At 39.3% G+C, this 25,982-nt stretch overlaps 3 protein-coding genes across 3 annotated transcripts in view; all 3 read right to left on the reverse strand.

The window, feature by feature from the left end:
• Positions 1-4,902, reverse strand: part of mrpl11 (mitochondrial ribosomal protein L11) — a 46,085-nt gene extending 41,183 nt beyond the window's left edge. Inside the window, exons 1-2 of the mRNA XM_042419629.1 lie at positions 4,846-4,902; positions 3,980-4,108 (exon numbers count right to left, since the gene is read on the reverse strand). The gene's annotated coding sequence lies outside the window, so the exon portion shown is untranslated. The remainder of the gene's footprint in view (positions 1-3,979; positions 4,109-4,845) is intronic.
• A 1,910-nt stretch (positions 4,903-6,812) lies between these two features.
• si:rp71-46j2.7 lies at positions 6,813-18,819 on the reverse strand. Its single transcript, XM_042419750.1, has 16 exons — positions 18,460-18,819; positions 17,177-17,279; positions 16,130-16,343; positions 15,645-15,787; positions 14,057-14,219; positions 13,830-13,885; positions 12,718-12,905; positions 12,510-12,620; positions 12,255-12,380; positions 11,450-11,548; positions 11,205-11,363; positions 9,057-9,690; positions 8,082-8,145; positions 7,745-7,941; positions 7,574-7,662; positions 6,813-7,468 (listed from the first exon to the last, which is right to left on the reverse strand). The coding sequence occupies exons 1-16, from the start codon at positions 18,646-18,648 to the stop codon at positions 7,370-7,372; spliced, it is 2,634 nt and encodes an 877-aa protein (XP_042275684.1). The 5' UTR covers positions 18,649-18,819; the 3' UTR covers positions 6,813-7,369.
• Positions 18,820-22,697: 3,878 nt separating this feature from the next.
• On the reverse strand, positions 22,698-24,959 carry slc25a5 (solute carrier family 25 member 5). Its single transcript, XM_042418202.1, has 4 exons — positions 24,762-24,959; positions 23,444-23,930; positions 23,202-23,342; positions 22,698-23,112 (listed from the first exon to the last, which is right to left on the reverse strand). Exons 1-4 carry the CDS (start codon positions 24,870-24,872, stop codon positions 22,955-22,957), a joined length of 897 nt encoding a protein of 298 aa, XP_042274136.1. The 5' UTR covers positions 24,873-24,959; the 3' UTR covers positions 22,698-22,954.
• Between the last annotated feature and the right edge of the window lie 1,023 nt (positions 24,960-25,982).

Below are 25,982 nucleotides of genomic sequence, written 5' to 3' on the forward strand. Positions count from 1 at the left end.
TTTTAACGCTGCTGTGTGAAAAGTTGACGACTGCAGCAGCACGTACGTGCCCATCACCGCAGCTCGGGTTCAAACCAGGACCTTGTAGCTGAATAATGATGACTACCACTCCAAACTCACTGCATGCATTATCTCCGACTGCCTGTGATCAAATCCCAGGGAGGCCGTTTTCTTTACTGGCTCCCCTGAATTACATTTCCTCCTCCTCATCATGTTTGAATGGCACGACAGAATAAGTTACAAACTGCCTGCACTCGGAATAAATCTAAAAAAGCAACAAGCACCAGCAATGAAGGATCAGCAGCTTGGTTGGGTGCAGGAGAAATATTTTTTCCAAAAAAGTAAAAACAGCATTCAGCTCAGATCATCTTGTGATATATTTTGCAGGCAGGCAGCTTGTTTTATATGCTGTGGATACACAGCTGTCAGTTTTTTTTTCTAGTATAAGAGCACAATTCACATCAAACTCGAACCACTGACTGGAGTGTCAAAAAACAGGCTAAAGTTGAGGCTCAACTATAACTTTTATTGTCTGATTCACAGCAGGATGTGTTATTTCTATGGTGTAGATGTACAAAAGAAGCAGAAACACAATTTCAAAAGATGATGTGGAGGTGATCTGACTCATACCACCATCAGGCTTCTCTACAGTGAGGATAATATTCATCCACAGCGTGCACATAATCAATGTGAGGAGACCGAGAGGAAGAACAGCAATGCAGACGGAGATTTAGATGATTAAATCCTCAGGGGAAGCATCACAGTCGACACGTGGATACGCGAGGCTCTGACATTATAAAATTCTCTCTTCAGAATTACAGCTCAGATACTGGAAGCCAAGTGTGACTGCAGCCGGAGAGTGACACAGTCAGTGCTCTGAACTGTGGAGCCGTTTGCTCCTGTGGGGCTGCAGCTGGATCACTGAGTCTGGCTGAAGCTAAAGTTAGAATCTGATTATCCAGCAAAAGATATGCAGAGTCAGTGAAATGGCTCGGCTTTAAAAAAAAGAAAAAAAAAACATTATGTGCTGGTTTGTTTTTGTAATTTATGCTCTATCAAAATTTAAACTACACTGGCATATGCAGAGTGAGCATTTGCCACAGACCTCCAGGGGCCCCAAAAGCTCCAGTTTCACTGTGTGCCAATTGCTTTTTGGTAATTTGATGACTTTCACATTTGTTTATGCATTTGCACCATTTATATGTCCCTTATTGTGTAATGTAAAAGGGCCCTGTGTCAAAATTCAGCTCAAAAACTTATTTTAGTTTAAATGGTGCTTTAAAGGTGCATAAACCTGAATACAGATGTGGTTCATCAAACTACAGAAACGCTGGAGTCAGGTAGTATTCCACTACAGGAGTTATTGGATAGATCAATATATCAATACAAATACAATGAAGCTGCCGTAGTGGGTTGTGTTCACGGTTCTTGATGGGAACTTAGAGGCAACATGGGCCCGACAAGGGTTCATAAAATTACTACAGGATTAATCATAGGAATAAAGAATAAAACTAAACTCAGCTGCATATTTTTTTTCCTCTAATCTCTGCTCTGTTCTTGTGAAATACAATTAAAAAGATTCTTGCAATGAAACTTTGAGTCTTTGAGTGAATACATCTCCCTTTCATTGAACTGCTGCCAACTCACAGACATACTGAGCACTGTGTGATGAATAGTCTTATGGTATAAATTACTTTGTGTTAAAAAGGTGCTCTGTGGAGTTTTCTTGTAGACAAAAAGGTTTTGTTTATACCGAGTGTGATTCACAAAAACATCCTTGAGGTCTAACAAAAGTGTTTTTTCACTGCAATGCTTTTCATTCCTCATAGAACAGTTGCAAAGCTGATTTTTTAAGTATTTCAAATTGTTTCAATCCATGTTTACTAGCTTGCGGTCTTCGTCTCTGCCTTTGCTGATACATGGCTGCGTTTCTCGGTGCATCACAGCCACCTGTAGATCAGTGGAATAATGTGAAAGCATTGACAGGACTGTGTATTGCCTCGACCACGTGCAACAAAACAGTGACCTACGCATAAATAATCTGCTCCATAGCGCTACTTGAGGGTTCATTTCAGTTGTCACAAGCAAAAAACGTCATGAACCACTGAAACAGTGGGGTTTTGGTCTTGTCCAAATAATTTTTCACACACTAATCGGTTAATCAATTTTCAAAATTCTCTAGTTCCAGCTTCTTAAATGTGAATATTCTCTGGTTTCTTTAATCCTTTATGACAGTAAACAGAATATTTTTTGGGTTTTATACTGTTGGACAAAACAAGACACTTGAGGACGCCATCTTGGGCTTTGGGACACAGTGATCTGCATTTTTCACCGTTATGTGGTATTTTATAAATCAAACAACTCATTGAGTAATCAAGAAAATAATCAAAAAATTAATCAATAATCAGTGGTGGAAAGTAGCAAAGTACATTCACTGAAGTACAATTCAGTACAATTTTGAGGTACTTGTACTTTATATGAGTATTTCCATTTTGTGCTACTTTATATTCATACTCCACTACATTTATTTGACAGTTACAGTTACTTCAGATCAATATATTATACATAAAACTGATTCATTGACACATCAATGAATCAGTTTTAATATTGAAATAATGTACTAAACACACATGTATAACAAATATAACACTCTAAATTGGGCCATTTTACATAATGAGTAATTTTACTTTTAATACTTTAAATATATTTTGCTGACAATACTTGATTTTGAAGATTTTGAATGCAGGACCTTTACTTGTAATGGAGTATTTTTACATTGCTGTGTTGGTATTTTTACTAAGTAAAGGATCTGAATACTTCCTACATCACTGACAGTAAAGTTACCAGTTAATAAAAATGAACCTGATTAATTTGTTAAACCACAGATGAAGAGCCTTTCCTCAGATATCACGTTAAAACTACAAGATGAAGAACAAGCCTGAACAATGTGTATCTACATTTTTAAAGATCCCCTCCAGACACATTTAAGATGTATATGAAACACTCCACTTTGAATAATAATTTGTGTCTGATATTGTTTTTCTACAAAAAAAGTTCAATTATCTTGTTTAAATCCTTAAAATGTCATCTCCTCCTTCTCCCTCATTAAAATTCATTCATTTATTTATTTATGAATATGCAAATATAATTTTTTTTTTATCTCAGAAGTTTAACAGCTGGACACAAGATGTGCCCTACTTCCTTGTAAGGTTTAATTATCGTTGTTTGTGCACTGCAGGCTTCAAGTTTCCACATCACACTTGTGTGAAAGTTGAATACTGAACCAGAATCGGCTCCAAAACCAGTTGTGACATAACAAATCATGCTTGTAGGCCTGCTCATTAAAATGGGATTTTCAGTGATGTAAACGTTGTAATGTTTGTATAATCATGTCACATGTTTGAGAATGTCACTATTTATTATGAGCTCAGTTTAACTAATGTACTTTTGGTGATGACGACATATTGTGACCATTTTTTAGTAGAAAAGCCAAACCAGGGACAGGGGTCACAAATTAGCCTTGGCTAGAAATCCTATATGCAACACATCTGTATCATGTTATTGTAACTGTTACTGTGTTTTTTGTTTGTTTGTTTTCATTGTACCTGACAAATAAACTAAAAAAATGAGCAGAGCAACTTTCTATTTTGAGCAGATTAATGTGAAAACAGCCTTTAAGTGTCAAACTGCACAAACATCTTTCTGCTCAGTGAAACTCAAACATCCAACTGTAGGAACAAGAAGAAAAACAATATTTTTTAATTGAAGGTGAACTTTAAAACCTTGCCTAATAAACGTTAAACGTGACGAACAGCAGCTCAACACACAGCAGTCACATTGAACATCAGAGGAAGCTACAGTCACATGAGCGCCATAAACACTCCGAGCAGCCAAACACACGGCGGGAAACTGTCACACTCATTCAAACAACATCGTGTTCAACTCCAAAGAAAAGACACGAACCAGAGTTTGATCATACCTGTCAAGTGTCCTGCACCTTCACGCCGCTAGCAGCATCCTTCAGGGGGCAGACATGTTGGATTACTGTTTGCTGCTGATAATCTACAAGCTGCCACCTGCTGGTCTGGAGGAGGAAGTCCTGCAGGACCTGCAAACAAAAACTGAGAGCTCATGTCTTGCTCGGGACACTTTAGTGGCTCCCAGCATTTTTGGCTTATGAGCCCAAAGTCACACGTTGTATTGTAATGAAAGAGGACTTGTTTTGTTTAATTTTTAATAACTGTTTGAGGCTCAAGGAGATAAAATACAATAAATTGCATCAAGTAAAGCAAACATTTGAGGAAATCCTGGGGGAAAAAGCTAATTTGTGTGTCAAAAATATGTTTTTTTCTGCTCTCTTGTTCTGTCCTATAATATCGTGACCTCTTGGATTAATCCATCGACCCCTTGTGGGGGTCCGGACCCCCGATTGGAAACCATTGACTTAGAGGATATGTTCACAATTTTTCAAGTCTGTCTGCTGAAAGAGGTTTTCCTTCAGATAAACTCCGTGCAAAATATATTTTTGCACGGAGGGAGGACTGTGGATTTTGTCCTTCATCACTTATATTGTAAGTGCGTTATAAAGGGATCTTCTAATGGTCTGTATGAACAGGAGGAATGAATATAGCGAGAAAAATATGTGTCAATGTGTCATTTGGACACCTGACTGTTGTTTTAAGAAGGACTTGAACCCATTCCTTTAATTACACAACGACTTTCACCTTTAATTAACATTTTAATCTTTCATTTAACCTCTTCAACTATTGGTTTTGTTCTTAATTCTACTACCTTTATTTTTACAGTGTAGCCTTTTACATACAGTAGTTGACAAAATAATCTCACCACAAGGTCCATTCAGTAGATGCTCTGGAGCTTTCATTCAAATAACACCATCTTCATCAGTAGGTGGAGTTGCCATGGAAATGTGCACTCACTGAGCACTTTATTAGGAACACCTGTGCAATCTGACGTGATCCAATACAACAGCTCTGACATAAATTCTACTTTTAGGGAGCTTATACATTTTCAGTTTTTGTTGACATTGTCAGAAAGGTGATAATTCTACTTTATGTTAATTATTGACTTCCTAGTGGGTGATGGTGGTGTACTGGAGCGCATTAAGTGCTCCTAATGTTTTTCCACCCTCATGTATGTTAATGGTGTTGACAAATATTAGGAACACTTTTCAATATAATACAATCCAGTACAACACCACCCACTATGACCTCATTAATAAACATAAAGTAGAATTTATGGCAGAGCTGTTATTTTGGATTACATTAAATTGCACAGATGTTCCGAATAAAGTGCTTGGTGAGTTTTTGAGTAAATGGAAATTTCCATTCTGTCTGTTTTCTACCTTTTCCCCCAAAATGTTCAGTTCCTCTGAGCACTTTAAGGACAGTAAGACATATTCACACATATTTTATATCATCTTATTTAGTGAAATGTTAAGACTGTGTACTTTATGGCTTCACCACTCCCTCAACACTGACATATTTTAAATGCCTGGTTCATCTTTTTCAATACATTTCCCCCAAATTTTGTATCTTTGGACACTTTGGAACATCCACTATAATTTAAAATAATATCCTGTAGTTGAGAAAACAATCTCACCACATGGTCCATTCAGGAGCTGTTCTGGAGCTTTTGATCACATCACATGAGCCATCACCTCAGCAAGAGATGCTCAATTTCCCTCTTCTCTAAGGAACGCTTTAAGGATCTCGCAATCATGTTGGCCTAAAAGCTGAGGTTCAAAGGTCACTCTTCACCTCGGAAACAACAGATGAAAAAAGGTCAGTTTTGTTGGTGCTCTATAGCTTTGATCACATCCCATGAGCTTCATCAGCAGGTGGAGTTGAATATAATATCTGCTGAATTCCTTATAGGCCAACATGAACCAGAGAGGTGTTCACAGAGGAGGGAAATTTGAGCTTCTGCTGATGAAGACCGTGTGATGTGAGCACCAGAACAGCTACTAAATAGACCTTTTGTGAGATTGTTTTGAGAAATGTCGGTGGGTTTGAGCTACATTTGGACAACTAAAATTACTTATCAAATGCTGAACGCATCCAAAGACTCAATTCCCACCTGTACGTGCTGCAAATATTTTCATCATGAGTTTGTAAATTTGAATTCATGTTAACAAGTCATCACTGCAGGCTGGATCATAATCCACTGTTTCCCTTCTAGAAATTAAAGTGTTTTATTTAGTGTGATGTTGGCTCCAGGTACTGAAGTGAATAAAAAATGAATTAATGTTGTTGCACTGCCTGATAATCTCCCTCCTGTGACCTGGACCAGAATAATCCTCTAATTAATTCTGTTACACTTCCATAATGAAATAGCACGAGCATTTCCATTAAGGGTTATAGAGGAACTGCCACAGTTGTTGGTTATGGTTGATTGTTTTTTTTTCCAGCTGAGCTGCACAGCAGGACAAATTGCTCAGTCTTTAATCTGAACCAGTTTTCGACAGACCAAAAGAAAGTTTGAAGCTGTATGAGTCATATTTGATGCAGATATGCAATCTGATGTGAAAAATGTGATGTGACAGCATATTACCAAGACATTTTAGCCTTTTTTTAAAAATAATAATCATTTTAATACATCTCACTCTTCACTTACAGGATTTCTCTGAGTGGATTAACTTGTTCAACTCATCTGAAATCTTTTCCTCAAATATTGCTTCAGAGCAAATAAGCTGCTGACATCAGCAACCAAGTCACATCTCGACGTTTATGCAAAGTGTTTCACAGCATCTAAATGCAACCTAAATACACAAAGCCAAAAATACAACTGAAACATATTTTATTAAAATATTTTAATTGGAATACATTCAAAATATTTACATTATTTCAAGTTTCCTTTGACAGAGGTTGGCAGTGTGTCCATGTTTCGATTTATGTGTAAAATCAACCAGAATGCAAACTCACCCTATACAAGTGCTCAAAGTGACACAAAATATTTTTAGGAAATTCTTATTCATTCAGATGAAAATGTGAAGGGTGAAACTGTAATAGAAAATATTGTTTACTCTCTCCTTTCTGTTTAACAATAAAAAGGCATCAAAAGTCGGCTCCCAGAAAATTTGTTTCTGATTTCACACACACACAAATATGTCACAATTTATCACACTGACGAGTGAACACGTACAAATGCAGTTTAACTAAACAAAATAAAAACCAGAGGAAAGATTCACAGCATGTTTGAGAAGTTTGAGGTAAAAACAACATAAAAAGAGGTGTTTGACAGTAATGGTCGACAGACAATATTTAAAGGCATTTAAAGACGTTTGATAAATAATTTCATGTTCTAAAATATCAAAAGAGTACCACGAAAAACACTATTAGGAATTCACAGATCAAGGGGTGGAGTTGGTCACTTTCTGTAGGGCAGTGGCGCTCACATGTAGGGAATGCTCATTGGGAAAAAATTCCCGAAACAGGAATGACAGTAGCATCTGTTAAGAAATTAAAAGTCAGCAACATAGTCAGAACAAGACTTGGGCATAATATTGAATAAAACATGCAAATTGGATACAATTAACAAAGGTTGAGATACTCACATATACCAGCGTTTTGTTTTCTTCACTGTTCTGGAAAAGATTAAAAACAGTCTCCACATCTGTCTTCTTGAGGACCAGAAAATTTGAATCTATGGAAAAAACATAAAATATGTTTTAGATGCACCATCAATAATAATATTTCCTATTAAAGTTCAGGGAGGTGTCGCCTACATCTGGCACTGATGAGGTGGTGCGCTCGTTCCCTGGTCTCGTTTTTCTCCTCGTCTGTGCGAGGAGGTGCAGGAGGTTGAGGAGGTGCTGCTGCTGGTGGTGGTAACTCCGGCCACTGTTTGTCACGCAGAGCATCGATGTACGCGGCCATCTGCGCTTCTGTTGGGTTGATCTTGTTTAAGAAAGTGTTCACTTTCCTGGCGAGAAATACAGCTCACAATCAGAGGTCATTCATAGACCAGGATCCAACAAATGTATGTGTGTACACATAGGTATATATGTGTGTGTGTATGTATGTATGTATGTATGCATGCATGTATTGTGGCACCAAACTTACTTTTTCAAGACCGACATGAAAGGTTTCAAAATGGTATCAAAAATGTTTATAAGAATGGAGTTTCCTGTAAAGACAAGAAGAGGATTAGTTTTGTCTTCAAGTACTTCTAAAAAGGACCATTTTGTTTTTGCACGTTTTAGCTTTTTTGTCACAAATTATACATTTATAACTAAAGGTGCATTATTAACTATTTGCCACTAGAGGGGAGAAATACATCAAAACAATCTGAGCGATACAGCAACCATATGTTTTTTAAAAAATGTTAGGCATTACAACTTATGATGGTGTTCTCGGGGCTTTCAGGTTGAAAGCAGCTGAGATTCAAACAGTGAATGTGCAAACAAAACCAAAACTAAAACTAGAAGAGGCTACAAAGCTCTGCAGAGCTACAGAGCAGCACTTTTTCTGCATTTTCCTTCCTTCACCAAGCCACTGGTATCAGTTTTTTTAGTATGATATAAAAATTAACTATCATAGGTTTGGAGTTTGCTTGAAAAGTTCAAAGTTTATGTTCCTGATGAAGCGTCTTGGATAAATGGTGAAACATTTGCAAACCAAACATGACATCCAGTCACTTTGACCCAACAGTCTGAATATCCTACAACCTGTATGATTAAAAATTTATGTAATGGAACCGTCCATTGTTTGATTATTGTCAAAATCCCATGAATGCGTGACCAAAAGACCTTATCAAAACAGCAATGCTTTCACCTAAAAACACCCGCTGATGATTAACAAAGACAACCAAATGCTCACTGCAGAGAATTACTTTCCATGTTGAGGTCTCTAGAGGTGGAGTTTTGTGGATGGTACTGAAAAGAGGTGAAACAACTGGCCGTTCAAAAATGATGAAAAATGCAATGATTAATCTAAAAAGCTACAGTATGCTTTAAAAAAATGTTGGCAGCCAAGTATAACAACACTGGTAAGCTCTAAATGCAGTGAACACCAGCTGACTTTAAACACTGAACCAACCAGATATTTCTTTCAGCAGGTCAAATATGGCTTTGGTCGCCTCCAGATGTTCCCGGTTCACATGTTCCCGGTTCACTTGGCTTTTCTGACAGTGGGCGTCCTCCCCTTTTGGAACAGTTCCGTGGTCCTTCCCTTTAGATTTATTAGATCCACCTGACATCCTGAAACCTATTTTCTCCTTTTTATTTGACCTTGCACTGAAATGACGCCACGACGGGCCTTCTGCACCGTCCACATGCATGTCTTCATGTTGGCTGCAGTGTGGCGTGCAGTCGGAAAGAGGAAGGTCTTCATCGCTGGCATGTTTTGTCAAGACCAGAGACTCTTGTGACCTGGATCGGGTCAGTCCTCTGATGATCATTTTAATGTGAGAGGTGAAGGGATTATCAGAGTCTTCTGTTTTGTCTTGAGAACAGCTTTCACTTGAAGAGTCAGAGCTTACAGCCTTTTCGGTTTCTGCGTCTGCTTCCTCAGGCAGTTCTAAATGAGACTTCCAACGGGAGACAACAATATTTGGGACTGTCACACCAGGAACATCACTGGCACTGGGGTATTCTCGTGGGTGAGGTAGAGATTCTGGTCGTGGGGATGGCGCTATCATTTCTTTCAGGGCTACTGTCTCAGGGCTCAAGTTCTGTAAAGAAAAAAGAAACAATGAAGTTGTGACAGCTGAGCCTGAGGTACTGACCTCTATGGTGCAGCATGGCGGACACCAACAAACAAACAAATATATTGGTTTTTAAAGGGGCACTCCACTAATTTTACACAATGTTCAGTTTACGCATTATGAGTAGTATTATACAGCCTGCGAAACAGCTGTATAACGTCTTATGTGGTTCTGAATAACCCTGCTGATGTCATAGTGATGTAATCAGGGTTATCTCAGTTACAGCTGGAGACTTTAGATCAGAAAGTAGAGCAGAAAGACTGTGTTACATACAGAAGGTAAAGAGACCAAAGACTTTGGTGTTTACTAGGCAGGGAGGGACTGTAAGATGTAATCAAGATGTATTATGGGAAGTATAGGATCCAGGTTTTTTGGAGCTTGACTAATTAGGGGCTAATGGTCTTAGATCTACACTACACTTTCTTTGAAAGTGGTTTTCTAGATGGCTAGAATACACATCTAATGCTGGATTTTGTTTCTTATGTTTCTTTATTCAATAGCTGTTGTGGTGCCCAAATATCTTTGCTTTTAACTAAATAATAATTTAAGTTTATTAAAACTTTGGTCTCATTGTTGTAGTTTTGGCTATCATTTCTGCCAGTTGTGAGCGAATCAATCACAAGACTCCGCTGAATAGAGGAGACAATGCTGTTTTTTGAATGTAAAATATTTTAAATAAAATGTTCACACTCTTTTGTATATGTTTAATTACATAACTAACCGTATTGCTTTCATAAAGCCATTTGGATTATTCAAAGCTCTGTCAGATGCTGAGCCACGCTCAAGCTGATTATTCAAAATCTTCAATCTGACAGAGCTTTGAAAAATCAATATGGCTTTATGAAAGCAATATAGTTAGTTACATGAATAAACATTTACAAAACAGTGTGAACATTTTATTTAAAATATTTAAACACAATACAAAAATAGCAGCGTCTCCTCTATTCAAGCACTGGCTCCCTTTTAAAAGTCTGTGCTTGGTGCAACAATATCATGTTCCATTTAACATTATTATCTTATCTTTAATATCACAATCCAAATCATTTCCATAACGTTAACTACTCTTATGGAGCGCAGAACATAGTTTTGGTGAGCAGGCATGTGGAGAACAGAGATGCAAGGTGTCAGATCCATGGAAAAGAGAGGCTGAGCGGGCGGACATACCGCTCCACTAGAAACATCTCTAAATATACAGTAGGAGCATTTATTCACTGACAAATAGCCTCAACTGTACACACATTGCACTGACGTTCACAGCTATCATTATACTGCTAACATCATACTCTCTGCTCCGGTCTGGCAGCCATTGTCACACACCTGCTCTCTCTCTCTCTCAACAATGGAGGTCTATGACACAAAGGAATAAGCTAAATGAGGCTTTGGCTTGTTACTTGGATCAGTTTGTTGTTGGTTTGTCGCTGGTTTTGAGCCTTATCCTTTAAGATATCAACTTGAAGAACAGCAGTTACGAGAAGCTTTACCTCGTCTTCCTCTTGTCCTGGAGTCAGGAAGTAAGCCAAGCCGCTCAGAAGGCCCCACACGCCTCCATAATGTTCATCTTCATTCAGCAGTTTCTCAAGTGGGCAGAGGAACTGAAAAACCGGTTGAGCGCGGCCCATCAGATTATCAGATATTAATTCCTGAAAAGAAAACAACAAAATCTTGAGTCATGACGTTTTTCAACTGTATCTGTCAACACATCAGTGTTTTTTCTTGCGTCGTTCACCTGCAGAAAGTGCTCCACTGATACTCTTACTTCTTCTACGACCTCATCATCAATCTCTGACTCCTCCAGCACCAAGATTGTGGGCAGGTTGGTCGAGTCCTGAAAGATTTTATGACAAGAGAGTTTCACGTTTTAACAGTACTTGGTATACAAAGTTGTTTTGGACATTCAGCAAAAGTAAAAAAAACAAAACAAAACAAAACAGTGTTCCATTTGAATGCATTTACATTTTTTGGTACACATAAGTTACATTCCAGGCTTGTGAAACAAAGGTTGTGGTTTGTTTTCACAACAAAGCTTCCCTCTGGTTCATCCTCAGTACACAACAAGTCAAAGAAAAGTATTTTTAGCTACATTCTTTACTCCAGACCATTTTCACCTGAACATGTGGCTACATGAAATACATATAATTAAACATGTCCATCTATGCAATTATGTTGACATTTCTGCAAGAAGCTGATACATCAGAAAAAAATGTAGAAAATGTGATGAACATCTACAGTATGAAAGGTATTTCCAGATAATAGGTCACTTCCTTTAGGTCATGAGAAGTACAGCCTCATTGTTTTGCTGTGTAGTATTTCATATTTTAGCCCTGTTGTCCACACTCCAACTCCTGAGAATCTCAGATTTTGACATTTTTACTTTCTGTCATGTTGCTAAGGAGCATACAGAAGAAAACATCTGGACCAGATTGGATTTAACTTACCATAAGCAGACTTTATTGCAGAGATTTGATTAGTTAAAAGCAGGAAGATTTAACACATTTAACACAAGCAAAAGAAGCTTTCTGGCTGTCCCTTACCTGCCATCTGTTGCGGAAAAATATGACATCCATGTAGGTCTTCCTGATGTCCCACTGCAGGTTTTCAGGGCTGTCTTTTTCCTCCAGGTGAACAGTGAACACCAGCTCCTCATTTTCCCAGTCGACCTACAACACAGACAACTCCTGCTTCAAAGTCCAAGCTCAAATATTAACATACCGTCCAAGAACAAGTTTATACAGAGGCACATAACAAGCCTCGAGGACATTCCACTCTGTCAGATATTTATAACTCACTTGAGGGATGCTAACAACCCAGCAGCCAACGCACCACATCTCATACGACAGCTTGAATTCTATCATGTCCTCTTGGACCCTTGTCAAGTAGCTCTCCAGATCCCTCTCCTCCTAATGAGTGTTTGGCCAAAAAGAAACAATGAATCTGTCATGCTTCACAAACTGTCATCTTCAGTTTAATATATTGCATCCTCTGCAGCATCCTCACCACGTCAGAGTCCTGCTGGCTGTGAACGGAGCTCTCTCTGCTACTGACATCGTCCTCGGACACTTCAGCCTGGAGGGACATGATCCTCATCACCAGCTCCTGCTCCATACTTTTCATCTTCTTCTTCTTGGCTTTCTTGGTCTTCATCTTGTCCACAAATTTTGACCATCCTACTTTTATCTTGTTGCCTGAAAAGTACAGTCACGTATTAAAAAGTGAGATAATTCCACAGTTTATGTCCTGTCATCAGTATTCTTATTTTACTGTTTTTTGTACACATTTTTTTTAGTGCCTAAATAGTTTATATGGAGAGAATAACCATAAATTCCACCTTGATCTCAACTTAACTGGCAGTTGGACTGGAAATCTGCATAACCTTTGAGCATCACTATAATGGGGAATGACTGAGTAAAACTTCCCGGATATAAACGCACACTTGGTTAAGCATGCAGGCACAGAAAGCAAGGATTAGTAAACAAACTTTCAATGCTATGATGCATGTGATGGCCTGATTCGTTCGATCATTCTTACAGATTATGACAAATGAAGGTGGGTTTTTTTTTCAGAATTTACGATGCGATCATTACAGAAGATATGCATATTTATTATATCAGATGGTTCATTATCATGCCATAATCAATTCTCATTCAGTCGTCATTAACACTGAATTGTTTGCAATACAAATAGAAGCTAGTTGCTTGAAGACAGCAAAGAAATCGTTTGGTATTCAGTTTGCCATTTATGTAATTAGTTGTCTAGACCAACAAACAAAAGAAACAGAGGACTAATTATGCACTGAAATGCAGGCTGGTAAAACAGTAATGTCACATAGTTGACAACACATTGCTAATCATCAAACTGTTGTGCAAGACGTTATGCAAACACAGGCATCTATTCTCTGAACACACAATAACTACTCCATCTGCTTCTCTAAAGTCTCCGTTATCTTCATCTAAAGCGATTCTTCAATCTTAATTGAAAAGCAGGGTAAAATCACAACTACTATTCTTACAGCTTGAAGTGTCACAGAACTTTGAATTACATAAACCTTGTATTTAAACAACTTAATTCAAAAAAAGGAAGAAAAACAAACAAACAAACAAAAACCTCACTTTTCCTTTTGCCCTCGATCCTGCTGCTGGTTGAAATTCCTGCTCCCTCCAAGCTCCTACAAATCCAAAAAAAAACAAAAAAAAAAAACAAAAAAAGAAAAACAGCCACCAAACAAAACCAGGTCAGTTCCAATTTCAAACACAGAAGGTGGCTGATACAGTCATCGCTTTGAGGCTCACTATGACTAGGTGAAGCCAGCGGGGTGCAGAAGATGACAGCCACTCACACTTCACTGCCCTCTCCCTCCTGTGAAGCCAGAGAGGCACGTTCCATGTTTGATCCACACAGCCCCTCTACAGAGCCTTTGGGGGTCACGCTGTCAAGCTGGCTCACCACCAGCTGGTTCAGGTTGTCGGGGTCGGACAGCCATGTCACCAACAGCCCCAGCCCTGAAGAAAACAGCCAATATGCTAATTCTCTGTTTGTTGTGACTATAAACACACTGAAATCCTGAGGCTAAATATTCACATTCAACACTATCAGTGAATTCCATTTAAATCCTCTTAATACAGCTGCACAGTTAGTAGTACTGGCTCCACAGTTTAAAAATGTAAAAAGGAATAGTTAACATTTTGGGAAACACATTTATTTGCTTTGTTATCTGGTTAATTTAGCTGCACATAAAGCCTGGACGCAGGGGGAAACAGCATCTCTAAAGCTCCCAGGCCAGAAATAGTCTGGCACACAACCAGATAAACACATGAATAATATAAAAACTTGTGAAATTGTTCTTGTTGTATTTATGTGGTTTTAAAGTTTAGTTGATGTTTATGACGTTTATTCTTTTTATCTAATTTGTGGTGATGTAATTTTGGATTTCAGGATGTTATTGTTTAGTTTTAGGTCTGTTTTCTAGGGACCGTGTTGGAAATAAGTGATTTCTCTTTAACATCCCTTGGATTTTTAATGTCTGTAATCATAAATAAATCATCTCACAATTTGACATTGCATTCTTTGATTTGTGTTTGGATTAAACAAACAAGATGTAATGCCTTAATTAGTGAGTTTCAGAGAAGCTGCTAATGGATTTGTTATCTTTAGACAGAGGCAGGCTAAGTGTTTCCCCTGTTTCCAGTCTTTTAGGGAAACACTTTAATTTGCTTTGTTACTGAGAGCTAACAGTATCCGGTTAATTTAGCTGAGCATAAAGCCTGGAAGCAGAGGGAAATAGCTGGTCTGGCCCTGTCCAGCACCTCTAAAGATCCCAGCCAAGAAACAGTCTGGCACACAACCAGATGACCACATAAATAATATAACAACTTGTGAAATAGTTCTTATGTGGTTTTGATGTTTAACTGATGTTTATGACATTTATGACTTTTTATCTCATTTGTGATGATGTAATTTTGGATTTCATTGTTTAGTTTTAGGCCTGTGTTCTTGGGACCATATTGGAAATAAGTGATTTTCCTTTAACATGTTATATATGAAGAAAACACTTGTCAGAAATGAGCTGTTTTGAGCCAACAAGATGAGAAACAGCCTTGACTTGCAGATAACTCTTTAACTAAAGCCATAAAAATCATTTATTCTAACTGAGCAATATGCATAATTGCAAAACCTACTGCACGGCAAGACCCCCAAGATATGAAACATGTTATCTGTTACTAAAAAAAAACCCATAAAAGGGAATTGGCAAATCACTGTGGAAGGATCATTCCTTTAATGTAACCCAAAATTCATGTCCTAAGCTCTACAATGCTACTGAAAATAAAAGGATTACACACAGTTCGCACTTATAAAAGAAGTCATGGGAGACTTAGTCCTTATGTAAAACAGGTTTCCTGCAGAGAGAAAATTAAATGCTTCCTCACCCTTTAAGGCAACGATCTCGTTTAAGGCACAGCGGTTGACTTCTTGGCCCCGGAGAGAATCGGGAAAAAGGTTACGTACCAGGGCATCAGAAAACTCCCTGAGGACTGCCATCTCCTCTGCTCTGGAGCTGAACAAGACCTCTCTGAGACAGAAGACACAGCAAAGGAAGCAAGGGAAGAAGAAGCAAATCCAGCGATTAATAAGTACTAAACTGGATCAAAGATTTTTTTATCACCACAGATCTGTTAATCGCTTGATCTAAATCTTCAGTCTGAATTAGATGCACTTCACCTTGAAACATCATTTACCAAAAAGAAACACGTTAGGATGTGACTGCAGGTATGATCCAATAAAAGTATGGTAAATTATTCATATGTCAGATGTTTATAGAGTTCAGACACATTCCTGAGAGCAAAGAGTAACTGAAGCAGCAGCAGTATAAACTGTGAGTCATTTCAAACAGGAGGCAGGTGTAAACTCTCACCTGTCAGAGTGCCTTGCATGATGCAAGTGCTGGGTCAGAATGCGAATGGAGCCCACGACCGCCTGGCAAACATCAAAGTCTTTGGCTCGTTCGATGAGTCGGTCGATTACGAAGTCGATCTGCTTGCTGAGCACCTGGTGCAGAGGCTGGAGCTCACATGGCTCAGGGACGCGGTACCAAGGCAGAATCAGCTGAGCGTAGGCACACTCGAACACTGTGGAGAGCAGCCGCAGCACAAAGGCAATTCACATGAACACAGAGCTCCCACGTACACCTCCTCAACATCCAACTCAAGGACTTTCAAGTTAGTTTGGTGAAAACTAGCTTCTGATCTCATCATGTCCAGAAATCCTGTGGAAACTATTCATTACTAAGCTCAATACAAATATCCATTTTCCTTGAGATATACTTGTTTTTGATGAGATTAATAAAGGTCTTAACAGTTCATACATTTGAATATGAGTGCTATATCTAGAACTGAATAAAATTCAAGGCCCTACTTTCTCAATTCCACAAGTTTTAAATAGTTTTCAAGGTCTGCAGGAACCTTGAGCAATTTAAATGGAAACCAGATGATAGCATCAAGAACAGTGTTTAAAAAAACACTTATTTATCATTCAGAGCTGATATCTTATTGTACAAAACCAATTTCATTGACACTGCACAAAAAAAAAAAACAGAAGCAAATATGGCTGATAATGAGGCATGAAAAGCAGATATCTTATTTCCTGTTTGAAACATCACGGCCACATATGACCCAACTATTGACAGGGAGTGTTTTCCTCCTTTCTGCCCTTAAAGCCCCTCCTCACTAACTGTAATATGATCTCCAGCTGCAGCTGTGTCTATGCAAAACTCTCTCCTTTTCAACTGTGTCAAGTCAAAACACAGCTAAACTTTGCTGGCAAAACACCGTGAAGGGGTCAAGAGCAGAATTTTGACTCTTTTTTTTATCATTCACTTCATGCAAAGCATTTCTAACCTGCAAATACAAATTTGTTAACACTGCTTTAAAACACATTTTATTCTTTGTTAAACACGCCTCACCTTGCTGTAGAGATCTCTTTACATGTGGATACTGTGACTCCAGTGGTTCAGCCTGCCTGTTACCTTCATCAGTCGAGTCATGATACTCCACTGCAATAGTTCCCTGAAAAATAGAGAACTATGAGTGTGTTTACATGCGCACAGGTATCCTGGTTTTTGGAGTGTCCTGCATATGTGTTGCGCATGTAAATTATATATCCTCATTCTGGTTTCAGAAACTTGGATATGCTAACTGGAGTACTCCAATAGAAACCAGGATACTGTCGCAGGTAAACACCTGATCCAAGTTTCTGAACATTCTTCGTTGGTAGAGAAATGAGCAGCTGAGACGTTGAGGAATCAAGACACAACTGGACACAGATAATCAGAAACCTGAATACTGTTAGAGTCATGTAAACACTTTATCCAGAATACGATCGAAACCAGGATAAGAGTCAAAACCGGGATACTTGTATGCCTGTAAATGCACTCTAATAGTCAACTACCAGGCATTGATATGACTTAGGACAAAACAAAAACTGTAGCATCAATTAGTGGTGAACTCTGGGTCAGTGGTTCTTGTGGTGGGACCCACAGGGGTCCTTAAGGAGGTTCCAAGGGTCCTCAGCAAAAAGAAGAATCATTTATTTTCACTATAATTCATTAGTCTACATCCATAAGTAACACAATAAAAGAATGTCTCACTGTTTTGGTCATGGGTTTCATAACCTTTCTGTAATAAAACATCTAAAAACAAAAGTCTTATCAGATGGACCCTGGGACAAAGTCTTATCATATGGGGGTCAGTGGTCTAACTTGTGTCAGTTTAGGGGTTTGAGAACCACTACTCTAGGTTTCACTGGGCTGTGGGATGTGTTTTTCAGGCCTAAAATGCAGCGCTAATCCCTTAACCACCCCCACCACCAAAAAAAAGATAGCACCTCGGGCTATCACATCCGTAGCTGATAATATTTTTAACACGTGACTTCTCTAACAGCTCAAGTATTTGTGGAACTTGAGCATAAGCACGGCAAACAAGTTAGATGACTGACTGACACTTTGATAAGGATTTTAAAGACATCACTACTCCATTCCTATTTTTTAAAAACGTCTCAGTTGATAACTTATATAAGGTAGTATGTAGTATGTAAGGTGTGTTTAAAGTGGCATCATATAACCCGCAGTGTGTCAGTGTATTATGATCTCATTGAAAGATGACTCAGTTTGAATCATGCAACTAACAGCAACTCTTTCCGGTAAGAAATGACACTGTGCGATGCAACAATGCAACATGTATTTATTACCTGGAGAGGGCTTTCTTCCGTCTCTTCATCAGTTTGAGTGCTGGTCTCTCGCCCACTGTTCCCGAATAACAGCGGAGTCGACAAACAAAAGAAGAAGCATAAAAAGTACTGTGTCACTGTCCGACCACAATCTGAAAAATACCACAGCAAGCCGAGGCTTATGGCGATGGAGAGGCGCCTTAGATACATCTTCTTTCCTTAAAACACGCTCTTTTTGCTCGTATCTCTCGCTTTGGACCGAGGTGTGTTGCACATAGCCGGAGCTGGTTTGTTCTGCCTCATCTTCTGCACTGTCAAGGAATTGCTGCTTCCTGAACACATGAACTCAAACGGCGGAAAAAAGGCGAACTTTAATGAACTAGAGCTGTGATTGGCTGCAGGCGCTGCCCGCGTGCCTGTTGTTGATTATGACAGGATGCCATCTACAGGTTACAGCTTTACCTGACAACAAGAATCCATCTACCTACCATCCATCCATCCATCCATCCGCCCACTCACCAATCTATCTATCTATCTATCTATCTATCTATCTATCTATCTATCTATCTATCTATCATTGCAAATTAAGCATCTTTTATGCAATCTAGATTTAATTCGGGTATTTGTGTATTTTTATGTCAGAGATAATGTTTCTAAAATATTTAAAAGTGTGTAGGCTACTTGCTTAGCTCATGCAGGCCTGAGGCTATTTACTTAGATTGACGTGTAACATTTTATTTACAAATTTAATCTCTCAACCACATCCATAATTACACATATCCACAAGAGATGTAATTAAAATGAGTAGATAAATAATTCATTTCGACACAGAAACCTTCTATCTATCCTCTAAATGATGAAAGCTCTTATGATGATGTTTATGGTGATGAAAAATAATTCAGCAGTATGTGAAAGTAGAAATGGTTTACTAGTCGCTGGAGCTCTTTTGTACTAATATAATCTGCATTAGCTCTAAATGTTATCAGTACCGTCATTTGATATATACATTTATTATATTTACTATATTAACTATACTTACATTAATTTAAGGTTGGTAGTTGCCAATTAAGACCACACGATGGCGCCAACACTGTTTTTCAACTAAATAAATATGAGAACAGAGGGCCAAACAGACCTTGATGTCTTACAATGGACATGAAGACAGTCTAGAGTTTGGTCCAGATGTGTGTTAGTGTCAGTCAGAACACAAGGAGATAATATTCACATCTAATAAATAAACTCTAGACATTGCTAAATAATTACAGGGTAAATTCATGCCTGAGGAGAAAACATTCATACTAAGCAAAGGGCAGACAGTGACACAAAAACTTCCATATTTAACAGAATGGATACTATTAAAAAAAAGACAGATGTTAAAAATAATATCACCATGTAACTGGAGCAACATAGATATCTAACTGTGTGGTTTTTCTCTATGAGTGAAAACACTGAGGTCATGACCCAGCTGAGCCATGACGTAATTTAGTCTAACAGCTGAAATTACACAACAGCCAGCCTGACAGAAGGCTTTTAGTGAGCCAGTGTGAAGGAGCGCTTCAGTGATCTATGGACCTCGGTGTGGATATGCATACCGCCTTCATTCCCTTTTTTAAGAGCAGGCCACGGATCCTTAACCTCAAACACAACGATGGAACAGCAGGTGTTTTCACTTGCAAAAGTGGAAAATTTATTGCTGCTTAGAGGTTTTTATATATTTTTTTCTTTTAATATTTTTACCATGTTGATTTGAAAATAACAGTTTCAATCAGTGTCTTTTTGTTTGGCTCTGCAGTTATCTGTAGGTTTCCATGGGGAAATGCAAACTCACTTATAAATTCAATGAGTTAATATCTCTTAATACTGAGAAACATTAATGAATTCAGGCACACAGCTACAATCACTGCAGCCTGCTGGTGACGTCTGTGACAATGCGAATGTGTAGACTGCACTTGTCTTGGTACCCATGTGACCTCAAGGAGGCATGGCGTATCTAAAGCCACACAGACAGACAGCGTAAATGGCTGTGATCCCTGTTGCTTCTGATTCGCTAATCCCTGTTAAAGTTGTAATGGGGCAGCTATGGAGAGGCTCGCTGAATGGAGGATTAACTGTGCTACCTGCTGAGATGGGCGTTTGTGGATGAACCGGTCAAAACAGTATTAAAACTGATTTCTCTGGGTCAGGGGTCACGTCCAACACTCTGAATGCTAAAAGGATGATTAGACGACGCCCAGCTGAGTAAATCATGTAATCTGATAGTGTTGCTAAAATGAGACCTCCACTTGAGAACAGTCTGGGGATGAGCGTCCAAGACACAGCGATTGTGTCTGAAAGCTACATCCTACTTACCATGCTGTGTGCTTTTAAAGTTCACACAATAATCTCTCTGTTTGCAGACATGCACTTTATCTGTATTTCATTCGTTTTTCAGGCATTTTACTGATATTAAACTAAGTGGTTCAAACTAACTACAGTGAGCAACACATTCATTTGTACTGTCACTGATTAATTGGTTTGTTTTTGTTGGAAGTGAATGAAGACATTACCCATACTGGAAAAATTATGACAGAAAGATTTTTAGTGACAGAATTAAACTTTTGATAAACTGCGAGAGAAAATAATGGTTCAAAGTTGGACTAATGTGAAGACCTCAGTGTAACTTATTCTCATAGACTCAATTATGTAGTCACAGTTTCAATAAGAGTAATTACAGCTGTGGTGATTGGTGAACAACTCATGGAGGATTTTTGTGATGTTCAAGGTCTGCAGCTGACAGAGAACCTGACTATATTGTAATTAGCTTGCAGGGTTACAGACTTTTACATCATCACTAATAAGAACTTCAGACTACATGTCAAACAGGCGCCTCTTAATTGAAACACAGTCTCTTCATTTATTGAACTCTGATATGGGAAGATTATGCAGCTCTTTAACTGGCCAATAAAATGGTGGAAGGATGATTAAAGCTGCCAAGTGGACCTGTGACCTCATAGTCAGCAAGCAGTTTATCATAAAAATTGACGGTGTAGTGCTGTGATATCAAATGTGTCAGAGTCCAAATAGTCATCACGTCAGATGTCAATTACATAAGATGCTTAGTGTGGAGAGTTTCTGACGCTGTAAACATACTTTCCACTAGAGCTGCAACAATAAGTTAATAATTTTAGTAATTTTTTAAAGCAAAAATGCCAAAAGTTTGCACTTTTCAACTTCTCAGATGTGATGATTTCATGTTTTTCTTTGTCACACATGATTGTTAAGTGAATATCTTTGGGTTTTGGACTGTTGGTCGGACAAAACAAGACCTCTGGGAACGTTGCCCGTGACTCTAGGAAATTGTAACCATCAGGTTTCACTATTAATTAATCAATTAATTGAGGAAACAATCAGCAGACTAATAGAAAATGAAAATAATCGATGGTTGCAGCCCTACTTGCCACAACTGTCCCATATCTGAAAAGGCAGCACAAGATTTTAATAAAGATTACAATTAGCTATTACAGAATGGCTGATACACAACGTGCTTAGAGGCCAAGGACACTATGTCCTGTCCTGCTACCATCATGTGATTCTTTGCAGCTGGAAAAATAATTTATCAGGAGGAAGTCAAGTTGAGACAGTCCTTCAGCAACACACAAACACCCAACTAAGATCTGGTCTATGTCAACCTGTCTTTTGCTTCTTTTCTGTGATAAATTGTGATAACATGAAATTACGTTTTTACATTTTAATTGACAGATATAGAGATCACTTAACTGTGATAGTGAATATCTGAAACAGGTGTCATACTGGCTGGTGAATGGTCAAACAGCTCAAGGTTAAAGTCATCAGTCACACCATTTGGAGTCAGAAGAGGCTTGGCAGGAGATAAAAGTATATTTAGAAGGTTGGAATAATCTACCTCACTAGAGGTAATCCTGGCCCTTTCTCTGCAGCAAGTAATATGTGCAAATGTTCTGCTAAACTATTAATAATAAACTGGTGGACTCGCATGCAAACAGGCCTGTGTATCACTTTTCTGCAAGTGTCTTGGATGAAATATTGTCAGCAGGTCAACTTTCTCAGCTGATTTTGGATCATCCCCAACTACAACTTGGGAGACCTGTGCAGCTCTAAGCTTACATTTCACACATGAGGGTGCCAAACAGCTTCCCAAAGCATCATGACCGAGGACATGAGGCTGCCAAGACGCTCAGTCACACTCCGTCTGCAACAGTACCCTTCACACATGGCATTATATTTCAAAACCAGGCAGGAGATTCATTCAGTAGGTTGCCTTTATTTCTCTTTTACTGGCAAGGTTCCTGTGTTCAGGGAATGAAATTCTGGTGAGGGGCAAAACAAAAAGAAAAAGTATGGGCCAAGAGAAGAGTGCAGAACAGATTCCGCCGGTACAACTAGTAGAAAATACTAGTTGGTCCCTATAAATATATAATCGCAGCATTTCAGTCCATCCAAATGTACAAGATATGTTACAGTTAAACTTCACAACATGAACAGTGGACATAAAAACTACTTAGAGGACTTTCTTAAGCTCGTCATACAAGACAAGCACAAAAGCGCCACCCATGCCTCTCAGCACATTAGACCACGCTCCCTTGAAGAAAGCCTTGCCGCCCTCATCACGGGCGATCTTCCTCCAGCAGTCAATGGTGCCGCTGTACATGATGTCCGCTAGAGGAAAAACACAACAACAGAGAAATCACACCGCCATTCTAGCAACGCTTTAGCACAACCAGACAGTGATATTTTGTATTCATTACCTCCTTTGCGTCCAGACTGCATCATCATACGACGACGGACAGTGTCGAAGGGGTAGGACACAAGACCAGCGACTGCAGTCACAGACTGAGCAATCATCCAGCTGACAATAATGTGTGTGTTCTTGGGGTCTGGAAGCATGCCTAGAAAAGAAGCATCAATCAGAAGTTGAGTGAAAGTCTCAAGGCAAGGAAGTCCACTGAGAAAAGAGAGGTAAGCAGCTCACCAGATAATGAAAACTCACCCTTTGCTGTGTCATAGACGCCAAAGTAAGCAGCTCTGTAGATGATAATGCCCTGCACTGACACACTGAAGCCCTGGTACAGACCCTTGATGCCATCAGACTTTGAGATCTTCACCAAGCAGTCTCCCAGGCCTTTGAACTCACGCTCTGCTCCGGCTTTGCCCACATCAGCAGCCAGACGTGTTCTGGCGAAGTCGAGGGGGTAGACGAAACAGAGCGATGTGGCTCCAGCGGCACCACCAGAGGCCAAGTTCCCTGCGAAGTATCTCCAGAACTGCTTATGCTTGTCCACGCCATCGAGGAAAACCTTCTTGTATTTGTCCTTGAAAGCAAAGTTGAGGGCCTGAGTGGGGAAGTATCGGATGACGTTGGCTAGATTGCCTCTCCAGAACGAGAGGAAGCCCTGCTCTTTGGGGATACGGACGACACAATCGACAATGCCCTTGTACTGCTTGTCAGCTGAAATCTGCTTGCTGGCATGTTGCACCTGTAATTAAAGCAGAATTATCGCAGTGAATTAGAAACCGTAAAATGAAGGCTGGGCAGTAAAAGCACTTTGACACAACTGCAGTGTAAACGAACCTTTACCTTTCACCTGTTAACCTTTTGACTTGTGTAATTGTTAAGGACGCAAATTCCCATTCCCATGATTCTCATGCCTGTGTCTGACAGGCACATTTGCATCCATGTGCCACAGTTCAACTCTGTCGGCATCCATTCAACTATTCACACCCCTTCCCCCCTCCTCCTCCTCCTCCCCCTGCTGCTGCTGCCGCTGCTGCTGTTGCTGCTGAGCCCAGGCCCAATGCAGCAGTGGAAAGCCATGGTGCAAACCTTGCTGTGACCTTGTTTGTTAAGTTTTCATGCCAAACTAAGAGCTGTCATGGAAGATAAGCACTTTTGATATTCAGAAACACAATGGATGGCTATGTCTGTCCCTTTAAGTCACTGTATTTTTGCTTGGGAAGGCTGCAGCTTGTATTACATAACAGGTCTGATACAGCTGAAATAAGCTCATTCCTCATCTGTCCCTGCAGCAGACTAACACAGCTGCTCTGATTTACAACAGGCCCATATAAGAATACTGATTCTACTTAATGCAGCATCTATGCATCATTTCCTCTACCAAAGCATCTCCTAAACTAACTGAACTCTTGTTTATTTATCCCTCCATCCCTTAGGAGTGACTACACCAGCAGGGAAACGCTACAAATCAACAAACACGTTTCCTGTTAGTGTTGCAGAGACATTACTTGCAGTTCTCATTAGATGCCAAGTGCGTGCAAAGCAAGAAATAACATTTTAAAGTGCCTCTCACCTGCAGAAGAAGCTTGACTCTCTCGATGGGGGCAACAGCTGTTTTGGAGATGGCAGCGGCAATACCACCAGCCAAGAAGTCCTTGGCGAATGAAATAGCTTGTTCACTCATCTTCTGGTGTTATCAGTCGCCGTCCGGTCACTCGGTCGGTGGGGTTTGCCGGTTTAGGTGAAATGGCCGAGTCCAATCTAGAAGTGAGGGGATTTAAGGAGACTGAGCGCGAGAAAAAACGCGAACTTCGACTCTCGCGTTTGATTGGTGGGCTGCGGTTAGGAGTGGGCGGGGTTGACTGATGTCCTCTGATTCAGATTTGGTGATCTCCCTCATCACTCAAGTAAGTCACAGCAAGTTATCTGTCCCACAAGCTCATAGTTTTACTAACTTCTTTAATATCCTGTTGAGATATTCTGACTGAATCACATCTCAACACAACTGAGGAGGCACTGGTATGTTGTTAAAAATGAGTTTTATGATCAAGAGTTGGCTCACGGTCGTGTCAAATGTCAGTTTGAAGCAGCTGAGGACTTTAGGGCCTCTGCTATGGTGGGTAAAGGTCATCCCATCTGTTAATGTCCTTTGGTTGTCACTCATTTTCCCACAGTATGGAGGAGGACATGATTGAATCAGCTGACTGATTCGACACAAAGCAAGTGTCAGCAGATCGTTACTTTCCATCTCTGGTTCTGTCTGACTTTAGTCGGTGCTACTGGATCAAAGTACATTTACTCAAGTACTGTACTTAAGTACAATTTAGAGGCACTTTACTTGAGTATTTCAATTTTATTCTACTTTATACCTCCACTTCACTACATTTCAGAGGGAAATATTGTACTTTCTATTCCACTACATTTATTTGACAGCTCCTCAGCTGGAGATTTGACACCATGGATAATATAACAAGCTTTTAAAATACAACACATTGTTAAAGATGAAACCAGTGGTTTCCAACCTTTTTGGCTTTTGAATTCTTATAAAAAGTAGTGTGTAGTCTGGGTCACATTTCAGATGTTTATGAGTTGTTAACACAGTGATATTTCCCTCTAAACTTCTCACATAGTTTCATTTCAATAAATGTTCAAATGATCTAATATTTAAATAAAAATCAAAGATTAGAGAAAAAGTCCAAAAACTGAAAACAGATTTGTATATGAGAACTTTGTTTTTTCTTCTTTCCTCTCACATTAATCATCTCACGACCCCTCAGTTTTATCTGGTGACCCT

This window comes from Thunnus maccoyii, chromosome 8 (assembly GCF_910596095.1).
Source record: "Thunnus maccoyii chromosome 8, fThuMac1.1, whole genome shotgun sequence".
NCBI classification, from domain to species: Eukaryota; Metazoa; Chordata; class Actinopteri; order Scombriformes; family Scombridae; genus Thunnus; species Thunnus maccoyii.

Coding starts and splice junctions, on each gene's coding strand:
- si:rp71-46j2.7 (XM_042419750.1), bottom strand. CDS start 18,648: ATGTATCTAAGGCGCCTCTCCATCGCCATAAGCCTCGGCTTGCTGTGG. Junction 9,691..11,204: donor CAGGACAAGAGGAAGACGAG/GTAAAGCTTCTC, acceptor TTTTCTTTACAG/AACTTGAGCCCTGAGACAGT. Junction 7,469..7,573: donor AAAACAAAACGCTGGTATAT/GTGAGTATCTCA, acceptor ATTTCTTAACAG/ATGCTACTGTCATTCCTGTT.
- slc25a5 (XM_042418202.1), bottom strand. CDS start 24,872: ATGAGTGAACAAGCTATTTCATTCGCCAAGGACTTCTTGGCTGGTGGT. Junction 23,931..24,761: donor GAGTCAAGCTTCTTCTGCAG/GTGAGAGGCACT, acceptor CTTTAATTACAG/GTGCAACATGCCAGCAAGCA. Junction 23,343..23,443: donor CGTCTATGACACAGCAAAGG/GTGAGTTTTCAT, acceptor CTTCTTTTCTAG/GCATGCTTCCAGACCCCAAG.